The 26,933-nt window shown below is 36.9% G+C and overlaps 1 protein-coding gene across 2 annotated transcripts in view; it reads right to left on the reverse strand.

The window, feature by feature from the left end:
- Nucleotides 1-9,982: 9,982 nt before the first annotated feature.
- Nucleotides 9,983-26,933, reverse strand: part of cachd1.S (cache domain containing 1 S homeolog) — an 87,235-nt gene continuing 70,284 nt past the window's right edge. The window contains exons 16-27 of one of the 2 annotated variants that reach the window (XM_018260763.2): nucleotides 26,738-26,848; nucleotides 24,940-25,062; nucleotides 23,786-23,885; nucleotides 23,583-23,699; nucleotides 20,589-20,749; nucleotides 18,554-18,640; nucleotides 17,825-17,941; nucleotides 16,429-16,580; nucleotides 14,807-14,968; nucleotides 14,210-14,287; nucleotides 14,028-14,129; nucleotides 9,983-11,608 (exon numbers count right to left, since the gene is read on the reverse strand). In XM_018260763.2, coding sequence (XP_018116252.1) covers nucleotides 11,367-11,608; nucleotides 14,028-14,129; nucleotides 14,210-14,287; nucleotides 14,807-14,968; nucleotides 16,429-16,580; nucleotides 17,825-17,941; nucleotides 18,554-18,640; nucleotides 20,589-20,749; nucleotides 23,583-23,699; nucleotides 23,786-23,885; nucleotides 24,940-25,062; nucleotides 26,738-26,848 — 1,552 coding nt within the window. In that variant the 3' untranslated portion in view covers nucleotides 9,983-11,366. Of the gene's footprint in view, nucleotides 12,498-14,027; nucleotides 14,130-14,209; nucleotides 14,288-14,806; nucleotides 14,969-16,428; nucleotides 16,581-17,824; nucleotides 17,942-18,553; nucleotides 18,641-20,588; nucleotides 20,750-23,582; nucleotides 23,700-23,785; nucleotides 23,886-24,939; nucleotides 25,063-26,737; nucleotides 26,849-26,933 lie in introns of both variants that reach the window. The other variant, XM_041561363.1, reaches the window with a different exon arrangement.

Here is a 26,933-nt window from a genome sequence, read left to right on the forward strand (position 1 = left end):
TATACAATGATTTGAATAAGAGTCTGGAATAGGTGAGGCCTGAATAGAAAGCTGAGTAATAAGAAGTAGCGATAACTGTACATTGTAGCTTTACACAGCACTTGTTTTTAGATGGGGTCAGTGACCCCCCCATTTGAAAGCTGGAAAGTCAGAAGAAGGCAAATAATTCAAAAGCCATGAAAAAATATATAATACCTTTTGAAAAAGGTTGTTAGATTATATAAATTGGGGTGCGTTTTGAAGGTACATAAGGGCCTGAAAAACAAATACATTGTTTGTGTTTGTGGAAGGCCATGGTCAGTGGCAGGGAAAGGGTGTACAAATGGCCATACACACAAAATGTCTGCCTGCTTTGGCCAACCAGTCGTGCTGAGCCATTCAATTGTTTGCCCTGTGAAAGATCAAAAGTAAATGCCAGTGCACTTCTCTTCCAATTAGATATTTAACTTCCAAATAAATATATCTTGGCTATTTGGCCAGATATCAGTCTGGTTGTGGCAAAGGTCCCATTCACGGTCTTAAGTTGCAGGCTTCTCCCCAAAGTATCTTACCAGAAAGATTAACAAAAGGCAGAAAACCACAGGCTCACACACAACATTAATGGCTGGTGGTGGTTTTGAACTTCAAGTATTTGTGCCTTAAAGGAACAGTAACACCAACACATATAAGTGTTTTACATAATGAAAATATAATGTACTGTTGTGCCACACTGCTAAACTAGCATGTCTGCTTCAGGAAGACTGCTTTCATTTATATAAACAAGCTGCTATGTAGCCATGTGGGTCAAACAAGCCCACTCATAAAAATAAGGCTTTATGAGCACATCTGGAATTATCAACCACCAAAGGAAAAAGATATAGCAAGAAAGAACTTAGGGACTGAAAGCAGTGAAAAGAAAAGAAACTACTTTAGCAAAACATTTTTTTTTGAGAATGGGCATAGAGTTAAATAAAAAACTGAATTTATTGGGACATATTAAAATCCATTAGAAAGGCTTTTTTGTGGGGTCTAATGGATTTTAATATGTCCCAATAAATTCAGTTTTTTATTGAAACGCATGAGTACATTAATTTTGTTTTTTTATAATTTCCTCTTTTGGTCACTAGAGGTCACTCATGCATTGATCTATGTATATAATAGGTGTGCTGATCGGCTACACTGTGTTGGATATTTAATGGCCACATTGTGTCACAAGTCAGGTGGCAAATACTTGAAAAAACAAGAGCTGGACAGGACAAGAAAAAGTTTTATTACAACGAGAGTCATATTGGATTTGGGCTCTGCAAACTAAGGTTCCTCGTGGTTCGAATAAGGAGTTTAGCCTATCTTGTTATTTATAGATTTTAACTCCTTATTTCCCTTTTTTTCCCACAGAGATGAATATTGATGTTGAATGTAGCAGGGACATATTGTTCTATTCAACTGACAGGGTAAAACAGTGTTTTTCTAAATGGTAAAAATATGTAATATTGTTTGCTATTATGTTGTAACAATGTTTGGTTATTGATATTTTGTTACTGTGTTGCAAATGAATAATAAGCTCACCATGGCTTTGAATCCCTGGATTATGGTGCTTTAACAGAACACAAAGGACATCACTTTTTAACTTAGTGGTGCCTCTACCTACTACACTAAGGACATTGCTTTCTTCTTTGGACAATTTATATAGCTTTAAGCTTTATCATGGTCTTTTTGACTTAGTAATGCTTCAACCTACACTAAGGACATTGTTTTCTTTTTTGGACAATTTATATAGCTTTAAGCTTTATCATGATCTTTTTGACTTAGTGATGCCTCTACCTACACTAAGGACATTGGTTTCTTTTTTGGACAATGTATATAGCTTTAAGCTTCATCATTGTCTTTTTGACTTTGTGATGCCTTAACCTGCACTGTGGACATTGGATTCTTTTGGACATTTTGTTACATTTACAAAAATATTTATGTAGGTTTTCATTGACATTGAGTGTTTCACCCTACACGATGGACATTCAATGTTTTCTATTGACATTGGGATCGGGTTTCTCCAGTTAATTAGATATGCTAATTGTATAATGTCACTTTGCCTCACTTTTTAGTCTGTCTGACGAAGGGGCTTCCCCCGAAATGTCGCATTGCTTGCACCAATAAACACACAGGGTTAATCCCGCTTGCAAGAGACTGTTGTGCCGGTTTTCTGTCATATTGACATAGAGGCAGCCATTCAAGCTGGAAAAAGGAGACAGGATACACAACAGATAACAGATAAACTCTGTAATATACAATGGGATTCTTTAGAACTTATGTATCTACTGTGTATCCTGTGCTTAAATGGCTGCCCCCAGCAGCTTGTTTATATAATCTATAGTTGTGTTTCTGAAGCAGACACACCAGTTTTACCATTGCGGGGCAACATGACGTTATACTTTTGTACAATTGCGGTCTGTCAGTTAATGGCCAGAACAGTTATTTTTCCTACTTTTTAATCTAAATGGTTAGGAGCATGTCGACAGACTGAAACAACCTATTGTTCGTCATTAGTTTAAAATCTGCACGTCTATGGCCAGCTTTACCCTGGCTATTAATATGGGACATGGGCTACATTTTAACATCCTAATCTTAGATAAAATAATTAAATGGGTTTTTACCTTTTATTATGTTATAGAATGGCTAATTCAAAACAACTTTTCAATTGGCCTTAATTTTTTTAGTATTTGAACAACATGCTGACTTCTGACTCTTTCTAGCTTTCAAATGGGGGTCACTGACCCCACTAAAAACAAATGCTCTGTAAAGATACAAATTTATTATTAATCTTTCTTTTATGACTTCTCTTTCTTTCCATTCCCATTCATGTTGCAGTTTCTCATTCAAATCGGTGCAAGGTTGCAAGGGTAATGTGAACCCTAGCCACCAGATTGCTGAAATTGCAAATTGGAGAGCTACTGATTAAAAAGATGAATAACTCCAAAACCACATATAATAAAAATTAAACCAATTGCAGATTATCTCAGAATATCACCCTCCACATCACACAAAGGTTAATTTAAAGGTGAACAACCCCTTTAATATAGCTCAACTGAATACGATCCATGTGGAATCACAGGGTTACCATTCTGTTATCAATAGCTTTATTCATTACTGGACAGTAACGCCAGGAAATAACACATTGTTCATCATGTAGCACATTCACAAAACACCTTTACTAATACTAGATCTGTTATTTCAGCACAGGTGGAATTGTTTGGCAAAGTATACCCACCACCTCAGGAAGGGATTCCAGTAACTAGAAATATTATGGGTAGAGTGTCTGCCAAACAGCTTTATAGGCCAGTGGTGCTCAAAAGGGAAATCTTAATCTACCAATCAGATCACAACAGCAGAGCATTGAACTAAATGGTTGTTTTTTGAGGCATAAACATTTATTGCCACTTGATGTTTTCAAAAGCGGTTCTGATGTTTCTTGAGATGAATTCAAATTTTGCAGCACGTCACTTGTGGTTCCACTTTTCACAGTTGCCAGCTATTAATGCTGCATATAAATCATTTTTTGGTGGAATGCTAGTCTGAATGACACACCCTTCTATTAATGAAAGATCTTTTATTAGCAGCTCATTTTAAACAAATTACATAAATGTGTTTGCTATCACTTTCTAATTGGATCTGATTCAATAGGTTGTGACATTGTAGTCTCTGAGTCCTGGGAGACAATGGGGGGGGGGGGCAATAAGGAGAAGCTTATTTTCTTTGCATTACACATCCACTGATGGAGAGTAGCTAAGGGATAGAGAACTACAGACCCTTTGCAAATTAGCCAGAAGACTCCTAGACAATAGGAAAGCCGAAATGTACCAATACACATCCCTAAATTTGCTATCAGCCTTAATCTAGAAATGCCCGGGCAGAGATACCTTCCTGCTTTACAAGGGCAAGTATACACAAATCTAGATTGTGCTAGACCAGTGATCCCCAACCAGTAGCTCGCGAGCACCATGTTGCTCACCAACCCCTTGGATGTTGCTCCCAGTGGCATCAAAGTAGCTGCTTATTTTTGAATTCCAGGCTTGGATGCAAGTTTTGGTTGCAAAAAACAAGTGTACTGCCAAACAAGGCCTCCTGTAGGCTACCAAACAGCCAATAACAGCCCTTATTAGACATCCCCATGGACTTTTCCATGCTTATGTTGCTCTCAAACTCTTTTTTACATTTAAATGTGGCTCACGAGTAAAAAAGGTTGGGGACCCTGTGCTAGAGTGAGTGTCACTAGCACCGAAAGTCAATTAAAAGCAGCCAAATGCAATAAACTTGTGTTGTCAGCAATATGTGCTCTAAACTTTAAGGCTAAGGGGGCAAATTCACTAACCTGAGGAAATTCGCCAGCGACGGCTTCACTCACATCGCCACAGTTCGCCAGGTGAAAATTCCCCAGAACAACGGTAATTCACTAACATGCGAAGTTGCGTCCAGGGCGCGAACAATGGCAAAGTTTCGCTATCGTTTATTCGGCAAGCAAAGCGAAGTTGCTCTAGTTTTGGCTAATTTGCATACGGCGGGAAGTTAAATTTCAATGGACATATATGTTGCAGCAAATACATTACATTACACAAGCCCAGGGAATCTTAATAAAAGAAAATAGAGTTGTTATATTGCCCTACACATGTGCCCAGTGTATAGTTTATGTGCCATATGTTAGGAAATGTAGGGGGAAAGCCGGGCACCGTCAAAAATATTTACGATCTTTTGCAGCCTATCACCCTGAAAAACTGTAAAGTCGCCAGCGTTTTTGGGACTTAGCAAAATGTTCAACTTTTTTTGAGGAACGCCTATCTACTCTATTGCACTTCGCCTGGTCTGAGATGGCGAAGGCAAGTCTGGGGCAAAACATAACGTTCAGTAAAATCCGCATCTTAGTTCATTTGCGTAGTTACGTCCATTCGAAAGAGCGAAAATTTGCCTGGCATTAGAGTGCAAAGTAGCGCTACAGTCTAACTCCGCTAGCGAATTTACACCTGCGCCCGTTAGTAAATCGGTAAAGTGCCGAAATGACGTCACGCTGGCGAATTTTAGCTAACATTACTCACTTTGCCCTTTACTGAATTTCCCCCGAAGACTCGGCCTTATTTATCAAAATCCAAATTAACTAACTAAAAAAAGTCCGACCAAACTAGAATTCACAATTAAACTTTATTTATTATTAAAAAAAGCTTGAAAAAAACTTGTAAAAAACTGAGTGAAAGTCCAAATTATACGCGTTTTTTTCCATGAATGGCTAAATTTTTTCAGGCTTTTTCCCGAAAAGCCTGAATTTTTCAGATTTCGGCCCGAAAAGTTCGAAATACTCGATTTTCGAGCTAATTCCAGCACAGACCACAGAAACTTCCAAATAGGATACGGACCTCTCCCATTGACTTATATAGAACCTTGGTAAGTCTGAGATTCCGGATTTTCAGATCCAGACCTTTTCCATCCTCTGAGTATAATAAATCTTGGGAAAAAAAATATTTTTTCTAGGGATGCACCGAATCCACTTTTTTGGATTCGGCCGAACCCCCGAATCCTTCATGAAAGATTCAGCCGAATACCGAACCCAAACCCTAATTTGCATATGCAAATTAGGGGTGGGAAGGAGAAAACATTTTTTACTTCCTTGTTTTCTGACAAAGTCATGCAATTTCCCTCCTGCCCCTAATTTGCATATGCAAATTAGGATTCGGTTCGGCTGGGCAGAAGGATTCGTCCGAATCCGAATCCTGCTGAAAAAGGCCGAATCCCGGATTCGGTGCATCCCTAATTTTTTCCATTAAAAATTTGGATTTCATAGAAAAAAATCTTGAATTTTTTGTTTTTGACATTCGGACTTTGATAGATAACCCCTTAAACTTTAAGTTTAGAAAACAAGCTACACTTTCTCCTCCACAGTCTGGTAGCCAACAACAATTACTCCTTGTTATTATGTTATACATACAGTACCAGATACAATTCCACATAACAGTGATATAGAAAAATCTGTCTCTCTTTCAGGTCAAAAATATATCTTTATATAATACACACAAGCCATGAATATCCTGTAAATTATATCCTTATAAACGGTGAGTTCTGATGTCATCAGTTATAAACGGTGAGTTCTGATGTCATTTCTGTCACATGACTCACTAAAACTTGTGTATTATAATAAATAAAGTACCCCCAGTTGTAAAATATGAGGATATTAGAAGTTACCTGGGAGTTCCATGACCTGTATAAAAACACTCGGCCTTCGGCCTCGTGTTTTTATATGGTCATGAAACTCCTCGGTAACTTATAATATCCTTATATTTTACAAGAGGGGGTACTTTATTCACTATATTATAATTAATTACAGTTGTTACAGATTTCCAGTTGAAGTTACACAAATTACATTGGGAATACAACACAATTATTGACAGTGATTTTCTTAGATACAAATGAAATGTTACAAAAGAATACAATTACGTACAACCAACAGGCCACAATCTATACAACAATCTTTACTTTACGATGGACTGCACCCATCAGAAATTTCTAACCTGCAGATGTTGTGCTACAACTCCCGGGGGGTTGGGAGTTGTAGTTCAAAGACATTAGAGCTGCAGGTTGGGAACTACTGCCTTAGCTCAGGAGGAATGAACCAAATGCATAAAATGCTTCACCCCTTCACTTTTATGGCAGAAATAATGGATTTTTGAGACTGTAACCTCCTCCACATTACAGTCAAAATCACCCTGTCTTTCATTGCCCTTATATATAATATCTAGAAAATAATTGTCCTTTCAGTCATTTTCCACAACTCATATGACTTATGATTGTCACAGTAAACTGATAATAATTTAAAGAGTTGAACCCAGTAGAGTTTAGGAAATGTCTTAGAATTCCATAAAAGTAGCCACTTTGCAATTATTAGTTCTAGCCTTCACCCTTTGGTGCCCCCAGTTACATCATGCAGCTCTAGCACCTTGAACTTAGTGGGCTGACTAAACAAAGCAGCAGCACTTACATGGGTAATAAGAGTTATAGTTTTGAGTGTATAAATGGGCCAACATTTGTGACAGCATTCATTTACTTAAATGTAATATCCTCGGTGGATAGAAAGAAGTGCGGTAATATAAAAGCATAATTCTTCAATTTTGGGTAATCTTATCACTGTCAGTTAAAGCAAAGCACTCAACTGGGGGCAGAAATGTGGCATTATGTGTAAAACCTGGTAACTTTTGCACTTTGCCTATATTAGTTGATGAGCCTTCATATCTTATTGGCATTGACATGTCGCCATGTTGGTTGCCTCAGCTGGGGCATTCCCTGTAAATATTGATAAACACAGAACAGTATGATATAATTAAATGGTTGTCTACAGAGAAAATGATGTGGTATGTATAACAAATATGCATACCAGGAATATTCAGTTCAATAAGCTACAGCACCCAGCAGGGCTCTTATAGACAACATATTGTACTGCGGTGGCTTCAATTATGCAGTCCACTGCAAGGGAAGTAATGAGTTAATGCAGACCATTTTGAATGCCGCACAGAGCGGCCCAGTGCAGGTAGAATACAACATGTTGGGTTCCGTCTACGTTAGTTACTACTTTTCTTATCTTCAGCCCTACTGAGCATAATTCAGAAATGATGTCATAACTGATAACAATAGTTGCTAACATTCCACAGATGGTACTGAGAAATGGATCAACTAAATGTAGCAAATTGTAACAGTTCAGAATCTGCACTTGGATTACCGAGTAGCCAGACTGAAACACCAGAGACCAGAACATAACTTCAGTTTATGAAAACGGTCTTTAAGAAATTGTCCTGTTAATAGATCCACTAAAGAAAGGGTCCCCAACCGTTTTTTTTACCTGTGAGCCACATTCACATGTAAAAAGAGTGTGAGAGCAACACAAGCATAAACGAAAGTTCCTGGGGATGCCAAATAGGTGCTGTGATTGACTATTGGCAGCCCCTATGTTGATTGAAAGCTTAGAGGAGCCTCTGTTTGGCAGTACACAAGGTTTTTATGCAACTAAAACTTGCTTTCAAGCCAGGAATTCAAAAATAAGCTCCTGCTTTGAGGCCGCTAACATCTAAGGGGTGGGAGAGAGCAGCATGTTGGGGATCACTGCACTAGAGTGTAGCGGCAGCACTAGGGTGACCCAAAATTACAAAGCCACACAATATTAAAATGCACCATTCTGCACTTAATACATGGTGACCATATTAACTGTAAACTCTTGAGTATTACTTTGTCAATGTATAAAAACACAGATGTATTTTAAGGACGATCAATAAGAGTATTAATTAGGCAAATGTAATGCAGATATTTTCCCAGTTTGCATTTTTTAAACCCATCCCAACTGATATTTCTGTATTCCAATGTACAAATTCTGCAGTGAGATTATAATCCCCCCAAAACTTTAATAAATAACCCATCTATCTATCCTAAATAGTAATATAGTTACTATAGAATCATGTGGCTAAATGATGGTAAGACTAAAAATAAGGAAAACATTTGTTTAAAGACTTTGCAGTGCCAAGTCCATTCCAACAATGTGTTCTTCATCTGCCTTTTGTTCTTATGGCCAAAACAACGGAAGTGGATATTGTGAATTTCTTGGTGGCTGTGAAGTCGATAAAAATAAAGTGTGCTGGGTTCAGGAGTGTTGTTACAGATGTGGGCCAGATGCTGTAGGACCATACATGTGCCAAGAGAGGTCCTTAACCAGCCGTGTTGACCATGGAATGCTGGATTTCTACAGTTTTTGAAAGACTGCTTGAACCAGCAGATTTCAAACTGTTAACGAAGGAGCCAAGATCAGCTCTATTGGCTGACCTATTCACTCAATGTACTGTCCGCTAAAGAACTTAAAGGGATTCTGTCATGAATGATTTTTTTGGTGTAGTTTTTATTTCTAAAGTACGCTGTTTACACTGCAAATAATTCACTCTACCACATAAAATGTAATTCCTGAACCAGCAAGTGAATTTTTTTAGTTGTAATATTGGTGTGTAGGCAGCCATCTCAGGTAAATTTGCCTGATCATGTGCTTTCAGAAAGAGCCAGCACTTTAGGATGGAACTGCTTTATGGCAGTCTGTTTTTTCTGTGTCAAAGTGGGACCTGGATTTTACTACTGAGTGCTGTTCTTAGATCTACCAGGGAGCTGTTATCTTGTGTTAGGGAGCTGCTATCTGGTTACCTTCCCATTGTTCTGTTGTTAGGCTGCTGGGGGGAAAAGGGAGGGGGTGATATCACTCCAACTTGCAGTACAGCAGTAAAGAGTGACTTTAGTTTATCAGAGCACAAGTCATATGACTGGGGGCAGCTGGGAAACTGACTGTCTAGCCCCATGTCAGATTTCAAAATTAAATATAAAAAAATCAGTTAGCTTTTTCGAGAAATGGATTTCAGTGCAGAATTCTGATGCGTTTTGAATTTTTTTTTTTTTATCCATGACAGTATCCCTTTAAAGTCACAAATAGCTGTATCAGGTACACTCCTGACAATGAATACACAGTGGCTTGATTCAAATGTAACACTTTTGCTTTAAAAGGCCTGGAATACAGTAAAAGGAGATATTTTTTAATGAAAATAAGGGGCTTCATATAGTGGTTATTCTAATGTCCAGCCAACAGTGGTTGTGCGGTCGTGTTTTCCACAACCCACACCAGACCCGGTCCCGACCTCCCTCAATCCGGTCCCTCCGGTGCCCGATTTCCCCCTTCTTTTTATAGACCCGCGCCACCCCACAAATGATGCCACAAAAGGGGCCAGGCGAGAAGGCACGTCTATAAAACCAGAAGCCAGCAGTATAGAAGAGCTCAACCCGGACCCACCCACAAATGGGGGAGCGAGGTTGGCCTGAACCTGCCTGACCCGTGAATAGACCTAATTCTAAACCTGATTCTTAAAGATTTATACGGTGCTTCTATATGCATTCTGCTACCATTTCCTCACACCCGGTACTGCTAAAAGCATTACTCGCATTAAAGGTCTCATTTTTATCAAAAGATTTTTTATTCTGTGTGTATAAAAAATACAACATGTATGAAGACTTTGCTTGGGTATAACTGAATGTTAGGGTGAACAACAAACTTTATGAAATCCAGCCTATCCTGCTGGGTTACTGTGAGCAATTCTATACATACAAATTGCATATTCAGGAGCAAATGTACATTGCATTTTAGACAAATTTAGAGAACATTATATGATTAACCTTTTTTTAAGGTTACTGGACTGGAGCAAAAATGAAACTGAAGCTGTACCCTATATTTAAATATGTTTAAAGTGTAATTTAACAGACAGACAACAAACAATAACTGGGGTATGGAAAACAAAATAATTACTTACACACTTGCATTTAAACATATGAGCTGGAGCTGCCATCAATTTCTCAGCATTTTTCCCTGTACATGGAAAGTTTAGTTAGGTCTAGAATCAAGAATACTGGAGCCAGGGCCTGCATCATCAGACTTCCCTCTCACATAGAAAAATGGCAATAAAACCAAATATGGCACATTTTTTCCTTTAAGTTAATTTGAAACGTTTTTTTATTGCGAATAAAGACGTTATTACCATATTACCTTTTTTGTTTAAAACACAAAGACTGTATTTAAGTGGCTTTTAATACAGGAACTATGAATTTGCCCTGGTTTAAAATGTGGTTATTAAACAAAAACCCTGATATGCGGTCACCTAGACTCAAGAAAAATAAAAAAAAAATAAAGAAAAAAAGCTTATCAGCAGCAAGTGGCTTTAACAAGTGATCATACAATAGAAAACCAAGAAGAACCAGACTGAAAGAAATCAATGCATTGCTTCCTGTGTAGATAATGTACTGTAGGAGAAATCCTAATTATTCTTTGTAGAGAACACTCCATTGCATTCACTTCACTCTTCTTCAGGTAAATACAGTGTTTAATGTTCTTAGGGAAGGGTGTAGGGTTTCCACTGTCCGCAAGTTTTGAATATTCAATAAATAGTAGAAAAATAATCCTTTCATTAAAAATTGAGATGCATTGTTAAGAAACTATTAACATTTCTACTCAAGAAGATGAGTATAGTTTTTTTCAGGTTTAGATACTTTTTTTTAATAAACCAGTATCTTCATTTGTTCAACACATGTCCAAGGTCAAATGATAAAACGTATCTTGTCCTTCACTTGGGTCTGAAATCCACTCTTTTTGTAGCAGTTTTGCATGCCTTATACTTTTCCACTTTTATTTGTACTGAGGTTCACTAGAGCATAAAAATTTGCAGAATAGGGTTTTTCTTTCATTTCTAAATGTCAAGCCTATTCAACAATTGCTTAAAATGCATTTGTTGACTGCAGCACTGAGTGGTCTCATTTTCCATGGCCATTTGGCAGTAGTTTCAGTTCCATCAGCATTCAGCATCCACAGAGTGTACTGTCACAGCTGCTTGTAAATGGTGACTGTGATGTAAAGCTGGATGATGCAGTCTGTAATGGTGATGAAATTTGTGGCTTAAAAGTGCAGCAGTCTGAGGGGGTGTGTCTGGTTCTAGATCTTCATCATGGTTGCCCACATCAACCCCAGCGGACAAAGGATCATTATTGCAAGGTGGGTTTTCACTATCTTCTTGAGGGCTCATGGTGCTATAACCTATATTTAAAAAAAATATATAGAATATAAGAAACATAGAGGATACCATTCTTTTCATCAACATTATCATGAAAATGCTCAATTCAAAGCAATAAACAAAGCATGCTCTATTATTATCACATTTCCATAGTAATAATTTGTACAAAAAATGTGATTGTGTGTTTGAGTACACACAATATTACAATTTCAAGCTTATTGAACTTAGTGGAAAGAAAAAAGCACTCAGTTTCAGTTTTAAGTGCAGTATTTGTATATACAGATCTCTATGTATACACGATTTCTCCAAACGAGTGGATCTCTCCCCTATATGTCCACCGTGAGGTGGGCGATATCAGGCTGATCCGATCATGGGCCCTAGGGCCCAACAATCGGAACATACAGGCAGTTGGATTGTGGGGTTGCATCAACAAACAGATGCGGTCGGCGATCAAACAGGATTTTTACCCCTGCCCGATCAACATCTGGCTGACTTTCAGCCAGATATCGATCAGGGACGCCCGTCGGAGGGTCCCACACACGGGCCAATAAGCTGCCTACTCGGTCTGTCTGCAGCTTTTATCGGCCTGTTTATGGCCAGCGTAACACTAATCAGACCACCACAAAGATCTTAATAATAATATGGTTTATGTTGGTGCCAAAAAGATCTATATAGGTACTACCACAAAGCTAATAAGTGATTCATAATCAAATATTATTAAAGTTAAGTAAGTGCCCCAGCAGGCACGAAACGCGTTAGGTCTTGCTCTGATGTCCTAATAAATTTTTCATTTTTTAATTGATTGATTCATTATTTTGGGGGACACTCACATTTTTTCTTCTTTGAAATGTTCACCACAAAGATCTTCCCTAACTGCTCCATTTAGTTCTGCTTGCCTGAAGTACAATTCTACTGAATACAGAAACTTGTTATAAACAATCTATAGTAACTATTGTATACGCAAAATAAACTCCCAGGAAATGGAATGTGGCCAATGCCCTGTCTATCTGTTTATAGCATTTACCTAACTTTATATTGCTTTAAAGCCAACTCGTCTGTGTCTAATTGTTTTTTTCAGCAAGTACTCTATACTTGTTAAAACTTAATACAAAGGTAAAAATAATCTTCACTGCATTATTCAAAGCTTTATAAAAGCGATTATAATGAAAAGAGAGAAGGAAAGAAAAGAACCTTGTTTTGTAACTGTATCAATTACTACACCTCTATAATTCGAACACTTCCCTCAAAAAATAATTTAGTTTCAATTTGTTAGTGGTTTGGAAAAGGATACCCTTATCTTATTGCAGTAGTCCGACTTGAAACTATGTTTACAGTCTTTAAGATAAGCTGATAACACCAGGTTAGCAAATTACAATGTTGCTTATTATTATGGTTTGGTAAATTTAACTCCTCTCTACTGGATATAACAAACCATGTGCAACATTCACCTTCAAAGACCTCACAATAAATATTTTTAATAGAGAAAAACTTATCAATTGGTATCGTTTGTTATTTTATTCAAGTTTAACCCACAAAATCGATACCCACTAGAATTCGGAGTTGATTACTCCCTATTCAATCAATTTAATTTAAGGTGCCAGTGTTTTATAAGGATTCCAATTCATTCATAAATTAATTAAATTCACTCTCAATGTTCTAATCAATTTGACCAATAATGGGTTTACTATTACGATTCATTAAAGTATACAGTATAAAGTGACCTGTGCAATCGATTAGATTTTTGATAATTCTGATGTGCTCTAATTAATAAAGTGCCATGTGCAATCAATTAGTTCACCAATTCATTTAGTGACTTGTGCATAAATTAATTAAGATCTAAAAGTTAATTATTATGGTCACAATTAAAATAAACTCTGGTTATTATACTCTTGATTAAAAGTTGAGGAAAAGTGAAAATTGTATAGAGGATGGAGTTGCTCCCAAGAATATAACTAATAGTTTTTTTCTAAGTCCCTAGGAGCACCACAAAGATGTAGAACGACAGGACCTGTAGGGCTGCGGTCTCAATTGTACCTTCCTATCTGTTTTGGAGAGGCTATATTAACCTACAAAACCGCAAACCCCACAGTCCTTAGAATAGAAGATAGATAAGTAAAAAGAGTCTGAGAATGTTATTAATAAAAAAGTTTTTCAATAGTCTCAATCCCGCCCCACCATCCGGTGATTTAAAGCTAAAATCAAGGAGACCGTCAGTTGCCCTGACATACGTTTCGCAATTCGCTTTTTCAAAAGGCAATTCTTCTTTCTTGTAATAAAAAAGCTTTATAAAAGCATCAAATAAAATAGTGATTGTAATGATATGTCAAGCACCAGAGACCCTAAATGTAAATCTACATTCTTTAAGGACATTATGCACAAGTTATGTTACTGCAAGCGGCAGCTGCTAATGCAATACAGAAAGATGCACAGACATTATCTTACCATGATCACTCTCTGTACCAGACCTTCCCCAGTAACGCCGCCTTCGTTCTGGACTGTGTGCATGCCTTTCCATTACGGCTGCTATGAATCTTGTGTTACTTACTGTGAAACAAAGATATAGTTAGCATGGCACTCTAATGCTGCCTAATGTGTTTACATATAGCAGATTTAAAAACACTCACTGATTCCCCGATCCTCATGGCTGTCTTCATCTCTTTCATCTCTGTCATTTTCCAGATTAGACATTCGTACAGACATTTCTATAAACCACAAACAAATGATTAATACAAAAACAGAACAATATTAAATACTTAATGCTAAAATTCCTAAAGCTAAAAGCTAGTTCTGACATCTAAACCAAAGGGTCCACTCCAAATCCAATATTGTGCCTGTTGCTTCCAAAAGTGCCAAGACTTCACCTCTCAAAATATTGAAAGGGATCAATACATTTTAGTGACAATTTCAGAAAATTGTCCTCGGTTTTAATAACACTGGGCACTATTAGAGTTTTTGCAGGAACTTAATAGCAAATCCACTTGAAGGCACAACTGCCTTACATCACAGTGTGTGGGGGACTGTTAAATAAATTTTATTTTAAGGATATGAAAAAGTTGGAATTTCTAGCTTTTCTAAACATGGTCATGTAGTGCAAAAGAGCTGCTGTGTGGAACATGAACATTGTATTGATTAAGTAAAGTCATGTTTAATACCAAGTGTTACAATGGTCAACAAGTTCCCTAAAACCTAGATATATTTAGTATTAAAAGTAAAAGATTTACCTTGGGCTGCAAGTGGTGACATATGCTGGTGGCTCCTCCTATGAATCTGGTGACGATAGGCGTATACAGCCAGGACAAGCACCATTATACAGCCCATAATTCCTCCAGCTACAGGCCCAACAGGAGCACTTTTAATCATGCTCAGTGTGATTACTTCATCCCCTGTTGGAAAGTAAATATCACAACCAAATTAAAAACTCGATGTTGGTATTGAAGTGAGAATACACTTGACAAAATCCTTTCATACCAAATTAAAGGGGTTGTTCACCTTCCAAACACTTTTTTCAGTTCAGTTGTTTTCAGATTGTTCACCATAAACAAAAACGTTTTTTTCAATTACTTTCTATCTTTTATTTTTTACCGTTTTCCCAAAATTTAAAGTTTAATGTTCCTGTCTAGTGTTTCAGTCTGGCAGCTCACTGATCCAGGAGAATTCTGAGCTGTTACAAGTTGCTACATTTAGTTGATACCATTAATTGATACATTTATCCACAGTATCTGTGGAATATTAGCAACTTTTGTATCAATTCTAACAGCTGCCTTTAATGGAACTTTGGGATTCTGCTCAGCAGGGACAAAGATAACAAACATATCAACTAAATGTATCAGTAACAGTCGGCTACCCCCCTCCTAGAGCTGCTTTAGCACACGGGCAGATTTCACTTCGGGCGACTTCGGAAATCGAAGTGCCGCAAGTGCATTGCCGCAGGTGATTTTTCATTTTAGCAGGCGGAAAGCAGGGGGAAGGCAGTTCGGGGAGATTGATGCTCCGAAGAAGAGGCGATTAGTTGCCAGGCGACTAATTCTCCCCGAATCTGCCCGTGTGCTAAAGCCCTTAGAACAGAGATCCCCAACCTTTTGAACCCGTGAGCAACATCCAGAAGTAAAAGGAGTTAGGGAGCAACACTAGCATGAAAAATGTTCCTGGTGCCAAATAAGGGCTGTGATTGGCCATTTGGTAGACCCTATGTGGATTGTCAACCTACATTGAGGCTCTGTTAGACAATACACCTGTTGGGGAGCAACATGTTGCTCACGAGCGACTGGTTGGAGGTCACTGCCTTAGAAGGTGAAAAATGAAAACTTTACACTTCAATATTAGAAAAACGGTCACAAATAGAAAATAGAAAGTGATTGGAAAAAGTCTTTAGTTCTGTCGAACTGTCTGAAACAAACTGAACTGAAAAAAGTGTTTGAAGGTGAACAACCCCTTTATTTCTGTAATACAGTGACTGTCACAAAGAGAGATTTCCATGTTAGTGATGTGTGGGTCAGGTCAGGAAAAACTCAACCCACACACAACCCTAACCTGCACCCAACCCTAACCTGCATATTGCCATTGTAGTACCCACACCTGACCCATGTCATCTTGCTCAGTACACTACTTCTCTGTATGCCTCTGGTTCTACGACACAAAATCTTCGGGAGAAGTGGAGGGTATACTTCCCCAGTCTGACCCACACCCAACCTTAACCTGCAATGATTGACAACATTTCAACCCAAACCCACTGACAACCAGTGGTCAACCTGTGGGTCAATGCAGGTTCAATGTATTCTGAAAAATGTTAATTTGTTTGCCTTGTTTATATATTCTTTAATATCTTTAAAAAAATGTAAATTACCTATTGAACTCATATCATCTGCATACGGGCTTTTAGCTCCAACAATGCCTCCAAAGCATTCCTTCTGGAGTGCACAATATGGTTTGTCTAGGTGGGTCTTCCCATCACTATCCACCATACACCATTCACAATCCAAAACTCCAAAGCAATAACTGTAGGAAAAAAAGTATCCAGTATAAAAATAAAGTATCAAAATAAAGTGTCAGTTAAATGGAGCGTACAAAGATATGTATAGGCAGAGAGATATTTTTTTTTCACAGCATAACAGAAGGCACAGTTACTTTATGTTCATATTTTATTCTAACACCTTCCAGCGTGGCCCAAAATAGTTATATTTGATAAATGAAGGTAGATTAATATGTACAAAAGTCTAATCTAGAGGATCACAAGAGGACCAAGAAAGTGACATCCTCTACATGAACTTGGTTACAGGGGTTAGGGCACAATTACAGATACTGTTGCCTTGCTGTAATCTAGTCACCATCAGTAGAAGACAAACAATAAATCTGAATATTTAAAAGGAAACTGCAGCACAGCCAAGGATTTATAAACTGGATATTCAGCTGAAATTTGGCCTAGCAAAGTACCAACAGCAGCAAATGAATGGCACTGACAAAACTTGGGAGCTATTCAGGAACAGAAGAAATGTGACTTTGATTACACTGACTGACTGACCACGGAAATATAAAAAATATGATTTCAAGGGGTAGTTCACTAGTAAGTTAACTTTTGTGTGTTATCAAATGTACAATTTTAATTGGTCTTTTAAAAGTAGTTATCACTTGCCTTTTTCTTCTTCTGCACTTTACATTTTTTAAATGGAGGTCACTGATCTCAGCATCGAAAAAAAAACTATTGCTTTGTGAGGCTACTGTTATTGTTACATATTACTTATCTATTCAGGCCAGGGACGTAACTATAGAGGAAGCTGACCCTGTGGCTGCAGGGGGCCACCTGAGGCCTTAGTTTATATACAATTTCAATAAATATTGGTAAAACAGGTCAACCTCTAGACATTTTGTGGGCATGAAAATAATTTGCTGTGGGGCCCGGTAATTCAGTGATTCCACTGATTCAGGCCCTCTCCTGTATCAGTCTCTCATTCAAAACACCTGATTGCCTGATTGCTAGCGTCATTTGGACCCTAGAAAAGAGACCGAAGTTCCAAACTAGGGAGCTTCTGAATAAAATACACAGCAAATTAAAATGAAGTGTAAAAAAACACAGACTGTCCAAATGAACTAATATTTGGAAGGTGAACTACCTCCTTTGAAATAAAATGCTCATTCAGGCTAATATCATTTAAATTGGAAAATAATAATATCTCAATATCTACCTATATAATAATATTTCAAATGTTCTACTCTAGAATAAATATAAGAAATGCCAAATTCACCTGCTTTCCATCCTTTGCGTGCATCCAGTATTAACACATTGAAAAAGTGCCTCCTGTAGACTGGGATCAAGCATGGTGTAGGTCATGGGTTCCTGGTGAACTTCACAACTTGGATTCCTGCAACATTAAAAAATGTCAGTGGAACAGCACTGCCATTTACTATTAACAAGTCATAAAAAATAAAATATATAATTATTCTGACACACCTTTTAGTCTGGGATCTGCATAAAAGAGTAAATATTTCTTCAAAATATTTTTAATAATGAATCTAATTACAGTTGGGTAATAACAGAAGCTTATACTTGGCCATTACAACAACAACATTTAAACAGGAAATATGCAAAGGGTCTCTTTGAACTCTACCAGTACCTTGTGATAGCTGAGGAACAATAACAGCATTTGATTAATGGTGCTTAAAGATGCAAATCCTACAGCAAAATATGCTTAAGTGGTAAAACCCAGAAGAGGAATGTCCTGTGTGCACAATAAACTATACTCATTGTATACTATATAAAATAAAGATAACTCCTGATGGCAAAATATGCTTTGCTTTCCCTATAATGTCCATGCACAAATGTATGCCTTTTATATTCTTGTCTGATTTTGGTACATTACCATAAATTTACTAAAACTAAATCCCATCACTAAATTAGATTATATAAAACAAAAAAATAAATATTTTTTAATTTGGAACTTTGCAATTAATGTTTATTGTAGAATAATATTTACCTGCTTTCTGCATTTGTAAGATTTCCAGTGCACTCGTTCACCTCTAGAGGGCACTCACATGGGCATTCACACTCATTCTGCTCCATTCTAAGACAAAAATGAATCAGTACATAATATATTGCAAAGCTTTTCAATAAACAGGCACACATTATTATTATTATTAATAACACATGTTTATAAAGCGCTATTAGATTCCACAGCGTTGTACAATAAATGGATATAAATGCAACAGAGTACCTGCTGAATTCACCAGCTGGTAGTTGTGAATTGGCATTCAGTTATTTTTTCTATAACTGCCCATATGGAATCACATGATTTGTATGGCCAGAGAGAGGTCCCTGATTTGTATGGATAGTAGCTCTATAGGTAATCCCTTGTACTGTTCCACACTCCAGTTAAATGCAATCTGAAAGCATGCAATTGACCAAGAATTTTTGCAAGGGGAAGCAAGAGCACTCGACTCCAGACTCAATCAAGATGACTATCTTATCATTATCCTTTGCTTAGCGCTGTCATGGACAAGGGCCAGATTACTATTTAGTCTCCTGATATTTTAGATCTGTAGCTTTGCAGAGCATTAATCTTACTTGATTGCAGTGGACCATTTGACCAATTATGGCCTGTTTGCTAAGATAACTATTTTTATGTCTTAAGGTCCCCATAGATGCAAAGATTTCTCTTGTCGAACTACCAATTTTAGCAAAGTCCGACCAATCCTTCGAAATTATCGTGCGGTTAGTGGGATTCGAACAATCGAACATCTTACGATTTTTCGGCCGACATCTGTCAGGAAATTGATCGGCCAGGTTAAAAAATCTTTGTCGGTCCCAGTGCAATCTATCTATGTTTGCAGGGCCAAACAGGCAGCTCCCCTTTGTTTTCCTGGCAAATTGGTCTTTTTAGTTGATGGACAATTCGTACGATCATACGATCGTTCCGAGATAATCGTGGTCTCACGATGACTCGGATCTTTTAAAAATCTCAACATCTATGGCCAGCTTTAGATCTAGGACATATTATGTCCATATCTTTAATGGAGCTGTCCAGTATAAGAATAAAAACTGGGTAAATAAAAAATGCAATATATAAAGGCTGGAATGACTGGGTCTTTAACAATAGCCAGGGCTCTCTCATTGCTTACTAGTCAAATAACCAGTGGCTTGAGGGGAGGGGGCATATGAGTAATAACTGTTTGCTTTTGAATCTGATCTACGTGCTGATGCTCAAATGCAAACTCAATGAACAGTTTTGTCCCATGTGGTCCCCCCTTAAATCGCGGACTAAAGCTGGTCATAGACGCAAAGATCTGATCGTACAAATCGAGGATTCGTACGATTTTCGGAACGCGTGTGGAGAGTCCCGACATTTTTCGTCCGGCGGAGATCGGTCGTTTGGTCGATCGGACAGGTTAGAAAATTTCTGTCGGCTGCCGATAATATCTCTGCGTGTATTGCCGATCGTACGATTTTCAGTGGGAGACTGTCACTAGCTTTGGTTGGACATAGCTTTCGTACGATTGCTGTCAGGGGCAGAACATCGGCTGATCTGTTCTTTAACTAATCTGACTGGTAAGACTTTGATCTGAATGGTTAGTGGCGGGTCGGGAGATGGGAAAGTCCGATCGTACGATGATTCGTACGATCGGATCTTTGCATCTATGGCCAGCTTAACTCAGAGTTAGAGAGCTGCAAAGCAGAAAGTTGTTTTCTGGCTATTATGTTAGACATCGAGTCACTCAAGCCTTTATACATTACAATTTTGTCTAAATTTATTAGAATCATTTTTATTTTGCACAGCCTAATAACCCAGTTTTTGTTTTTACACTGAACTGTTCCTTTAACACTAACAAAGCATTGTTGCTTATACTGCTGCCATTGCCATTTGCCCCTATATGTAACACCAGTGTCATAACAGAGTTATAGAGCAGGCCTTAAAGTAAAAGTAATATTAATCTTACATAAAAAATATTTTATTTTCAGTTAGTGCCATTTATGATCTTGTAATCCCTCTTTTACAATCATGTTTGTTTTTTTACCTGTGACAGTTGAGGCACAGCCGATCTACCATGCTGCAGGCACAAAAAGCAAGAGAATCACAGGTTTCATTTACTATTCCCACAAAAGAATTTGTCCCTGGTACTCTGGTCAGTCGGTACTTGGAGCAGTGACTTCCATGAACAAGGTTCGTCAGATCCCCCTAGTGGATGCAAATATACTGATAAAACAATTTGCACAAGAAAAATCTAAAAACATCAAATTATTATTATTGCTGCAGCGCCTGAGCTGTAAAATTGTTGTTGAAATTTGCTGACATACTCATCAAAAAGACACTTTGTATTAATACAGTGTATTTTATAGCCATGCTCACACACAAACACACAAGATTCAGTGTCCTCCATAGTTAAAAACATTAAGGGGGAGATTTATTATGTGGTGTAAAAAAACAGCAGAATAATTTGGCACACAACTCAAGGCTTTGCAGTGAAAAGAAAAAGCGTTGTAAAGAAATGTACATTTTTTTACATGCTTTTTCTTTGAACAACTTCCACCAGAACTTACTTACAAATGTCTGAAGCAATGTAAAATAACAGAGGCAAACCTGGCATTCGTATGGCATAAAATAAAACACCCCTTGATAAATTTGCCATTTATTTTAGACAGATTTTTACTGTTTTCTCAGTAAATTCACAGCATAATAAATAAGCCCCTAAGTATGCCCAGGTGCATTTACTATTAGTAACCAAAAAGCTATTTATTTTTAAAGGGGAACTATTACGAAAATTAACATTTTACTGTATACAAGTGTCAGCATACTGAAACTTTCTAAATACAATCAATTAATTAGTCTGTACTGTTTCTGAAATAATCAAGTTTATCTTCACTATCCCTTCTTCAGCATCTGTTTCTCTTCATTCTGTCTTCATGCAGCGGTTGGGTGTCAGTTATTCATTGACAGTTAGATCCAATATGTTTTACAGGGGGGCTCCTTTTGTCTAGAAGATGTATTAGACAGTGGCATAACTACCAGGGGAGCAAAGGGTGCAATTGCACCAGGGACCGTTCTCTCCTTCTCCCCCTAAGGTACGCCGGAGATTGCACAAGGGTAAGGAAACTGCATGTCTAGAGGGGTGCACATCCTATGCCCAGGCCTGGAAGCAGTTAGTTATGTTACTGGTATTAGAGCTCTATTAAAATCACTGGACATCATGTGTCTCTACATGCAGAATTTGTGCAAAAGGCAGTTATTTTGTTAGATTTTGTTTGTACTGGTATCAGTTATTTGAATGAGCTCTAATTCATCCCCCCCATAAGATTTATTGGATCTAACTGTCAATGACTATCTGACACAACTCCAGCATCAAGATAGAATGAAGAGAAACAGATGCTGAGGGATCGTGAAGATAAACTTGATTATTTCAGAAACGAAGCACATTATATTTACAAAGTTTCTTATTTCAGTATGCTGAAGCTTATATTCATTTTTAATTTTCGCAATAGTTCCCATTTTAACAGGTGACTAGTAACTGGTCCTTATTCTTTAAAGGAAAACTATACCCCCAAAATGAACACTTAAGTAACAAATAGTTTACATCATATTAAGTGGCATATTAAAGAATCTTACCAAACTGGTCTATATATTTAAGTAAATCTTGCCCTTTTACATCTCTTGCCTTTAACCATCATTTCATGATGGTCTCCGTGCTGCTTCAGAGATCACCTGACCAGAAATACTACAACTGTAACTGTAACAGGAAGAAGTGTTGAAGCAAAAGACAGAACTCTGTCTGTTATTTGGCTCATGTGACCCAACAAGTATGGTTTGTTGGTATGTTTGTGTGCACAGTAAATCGTACGATCCCAGGGGGTAGCCCTTATTTTTTAAAATGGGAATTTTCTATTTATGATTACCCAATGGCACATACTAGTAAAAAAGTATATAATTATGAAAATGGTTTATTTACATCAAGCAGGGATTTACATATGAGCTGTTTTATGCAATATCTTTTTATAGAGACCTACATTGTTTGAGGGGTATAGTTTTCCTTTAAGGGCAATGCCAAATGGAGCAATTTCTGTTGTTTTGCCAGCCACATTTTTCAACAGCTGAAATATGTATATACTCCACTGCCCTATATGAAAATCACTGCTTATTTATGTGTTTGCTAGGTGACTGAGGTGAAAGAAACTGAAAGCAAAACACTTCTAGGTCACTGTAATACAGGGCAATGGAGGGCATTTTAGCTCCCCTTGTTTGCTCTACTAAAAAGCATAGCAGGCTTTTAAAATCCGTCAGCACACTATATATATATATATATATATATATATATATATATATATATATATATAGATATATATATAGATATATATATAGATATATATATAGATATATAGATATATATATAGATATATAGATAGATATATAGATAGATATATAGATAGATATATAGATAGATATATAGATATATATATAGATATATAGATAGATATATAGATATATAGATATATATATATATATAGATATATATATATATATATATATATATATATATATATATATATATATATATATATATATATATATATATATATATATATATATATATATATATATATATAGTGTGCTGACGGATTTTAAAAGCCTGCTATGCTTTTTCTATATGCTATATCTATATATATATATCTATATATATATATATCTATATATATATATCTATATATATATATCTATATATATATATCTATATATATATATCTATATATATATATATATATATATACACACATACATACCTGGGTGCAGTATCAATAATTTAAATCTCTACCGATCAAATAAGATCCGCACTCTCAGGACTTATGAATTGATACATTTATTGTTAAAACAATATATATATATATATATATATATTTTTTAAAAGGGAAGTTCAGCTTTGACTTTTATTATGATATAGACAGTAATAATAATGATAAGAGATAATGGTAATCAGGATAAGACACACAAATTATAACATTTACAAAAGTTGTAAGCTTACCACAATACTAGTATTGAATTTATAAAACCTCTGTACAGTTCTGTCACTGAAACTGTTGCACAGATTCTTCTTAACAAAGTTGGGATGGTTTAGGATGTCATTTGCAACTAAAGGTTCCTGTGAAACAAAATATAAGGATATAGTGATCAGCGAAACTGCATAACATTCCTTATGTATGTTCTTAAATTAAAATGCACTGGCACCTTGTGGGTAATGTGCTGCTGCTCCACAGGAGCATGGCCTTTGGGATCAATTAAAGTTGGGTGAGCAACAAGATAACCTCGGTCTTCCATGATAAAGCACCTGACAAAGAAAAACCGGTTGTTACAACACTGGATCACTAATGTGTACAAATGCTGTATGCTGGTTAGGGTTCATGCCACCAAAACAGTACATACAAGTATGAGACCTGTTATCCAGAATGCTCAAAACGTGGGGTTTTCCAGATAATGGATCTTTCCCCAACTAAGATCTTCATACTTTCAGTCTACTAAAAATAATTTAAACATGAAATAAACCCAATAGGATTGTATAGCCTCCAATAAGGATTAACTATATCTTAGTTGGGATCAAGTACAAGGTACTGTTCTATTATTACAGAGAAGTAGGAAATAATTTGTAAAAATTTGAATTATCTGATTAAAATGGAGTCTACTGGGGCTTTCTGCGTAAAGAGTTTCTGGATAACGTAACCCATACCTGTATATATGTTATATTCTTAAAGGGTAACTGGCATTGCAATAAACTTGCACTCAAACTGTAGTGGATGCTAACTTTATGTATTTTTTTTTCTTTTTAGTATTAATGATTTATTATTGCATCCTCAACCTAAAGTTTATTTCTTACAGCAAACTGTAATATTGACATATCCAACAACATATATGCAATAACAAATATACAAGATATTTTATATAACTAAGACCAAGTCACAAGAAGAAAAAAGATCTTATACCGTGGGGCTAAAAGGAATTATCACAACTATGGCAATTAGGGTAAAATGCAGAGTTAAGTTTTGCTGAATTCTATTGGAAAGTTTTCTCTCTTTATTAAAGTTTTCTGAATACTGTTGAAACTATATTTTGGTGATTGGTACAAGTACAACACTGTTCTTTTTTTAGCATAAGTGGTACAATAGAATCCCCCATTTAACATTTTTTAGGGGACCAGGAAAAATGGTGTAAAATCTAGGAAACCATGAAATCAGGGAAATGTTTTGTATGTTAGATTTTGATGGGACAACAAAAAACCAAGGTATGTAAAATTAAGAAAATTGTACATTTTCTGGTACAAAATAACAGAACAAATACACGGAACGTCTTGCTTAGGTAACTATACAGTAAATGTCCTTAGTTTGTACCTTATTTTGTTGCCTCCATCTTGATTGCAAACTGGAAGTAGCTCCATAAGCACTTTGTAAAAGTACCTCAGAGTAAAATCTATGCCCATCACTGCAACTGTGTTTCCAGGAGAGATCTGGGAACTGAACACAGAACAGAAAAAGAATGAGAAAAGATCGAACACAAAATCAGTTTACAATAAAGCTAAAAACCCCTGCACTCTTAGTATCCGGCAAGGAACAAGTATTCTGCAAGGAACATACGACTTGCAGCCACCTAGCTGTTGCTGACATACAACCCCAGCATCTTCCAACTAGAAAACAGCTGAGTGGCCAAAGGATGTATACTCTTGTATTAAACCACAGAATAAAGGTAGTGTTTACCCTATGGGGCAAGCCACACTAATTGCTACTGCTAAAATAAAAGGGCTGGTTAGAGATAAGGATAGTGATAAGAAAGCAGGAGACAGAGATCAATATCTACTTAAGCAAAAGCTTTACTAATCAAATGTAGTAAATTGAATTGTGCTTGGTTGCTAAATGAAGCATTGCCATTTAATAGATCAAATCACTAGAAATTTCTGCAAGTTACATTCCACTGACTAAAGGTAAGGCCACACTGGGCGTTTTGGGGAGATTTGGTCGCCTGGCGACTTATCGACTTTATCGCCTTTGCGGCGATCTCCCCAAACGCCTTCCCTCACTCTGTGCCGGCTAAAATTAAAAAACGCCAGCGCTAATCACACGCGGCAGTTCGTTTTCCTAAGTTGCCCAAAGTGGCCCAGAGTGAGGGAAGGCGTTTGGGGAGATTGGTCGCCACAAAGACGAGGCGATTAGTCGCCAGGCGAACAAATCTCCCCAAAACGCCCAAGGTGGCCTTACCCTAAAGGAGAAGGCACTTCTACTCATAAATGTATAATAGCAGTGTATCATGAGTTTGTTTCAGAGATGCTATGTTGATAGTAGCCTTTGTAGCTTAAAAATGTGGCTTCTAAAACTCATGGTGACCAAAAAAACCTATGAGTCATAGCTTTAAAATGTCTGAATACAAAAGGGGTCATTTAATATTGACCAGGAAAAGAAATGAATGCTTAGTGCAGCAAGACTCTGACACACAAGTTAGAGGACAAGAGGGCCACCCTCTGAAAAGAAGCAGAGACCTGTGGCAATTCTGTGAGCCAGGTAGGCAGTCTAAAAAAATAGATATATTGTGCTTTTTGCACTTTGCACACCGCATAGAAGGTCACGAATGACCCATTATAGCCTTAGCAAAGTAACTTTATCTGCCTGCTTCACCTAGTGGCAGAATGCAAAGTTTACTAATGAAATCGTGAAAGGTCTCTTACGGGACCAAAACTTGGTGAATAAATATCTTTATTTCTTTTCACAAAAGACCGGTGGGTGCAATACTTTTTGTTATGAGTAATTTTTTGCACCCTGGCATTGGTTATAAATGAGAAAGCAGCTACATATATTTCTAGCCAGTTCATGAACAAAAGAGGGATTTCTTTAATGGTTGCTGTACTTCCTACTAAGAGTTACAAGGTCAGCAATGAACTCCTGCAATTAAATTAACTTAAAACTGGCCCTCTGCTGATACATAGTACAGTATGCAAGCATGGGATAAAACATCTATCACTCTGACTCTGCTGTGATATACCTTATAAACTGAATATTTAAACACTGTGTCCCTCAAACAGGGAAACTAAACTAAGAACAGTAGGATTAGCTAATTTAACAGATACTTTTTAAATGTTGACAATACTCCATACTAGAGAAGTACTAAATTTGAATATTCAATAATACAGATTATCCTTACCTGGAGGAATGTATAGTGTGGCTTATGGTGACAACATAACCAGCTCCTCCAACATCCAAATAGGGACCAGTAAAAGTGATCAACCCAGGGTTCGCCAAAGCATGCAAGTACCTAGTATACAAGAATTGAAAGCTATTAAACAACTCATTTATAAAATGCTTCATTATTGATCTCATCATTATCTGAATAAGATGAT

Source organism: Xenopus laevis, chromosome 4S (assembly GCF_017654675.1).
Source record: "Xenopus laevis strain J_2021 chromosome 4S, Xenopus_laevis_v10.1, whole genome shotgun sequence".
NCBI lineage: Eukaryota > Metazoa > Chordata > Amphibia > Anura > Pipidae > Xenopus > Xenopus laevis.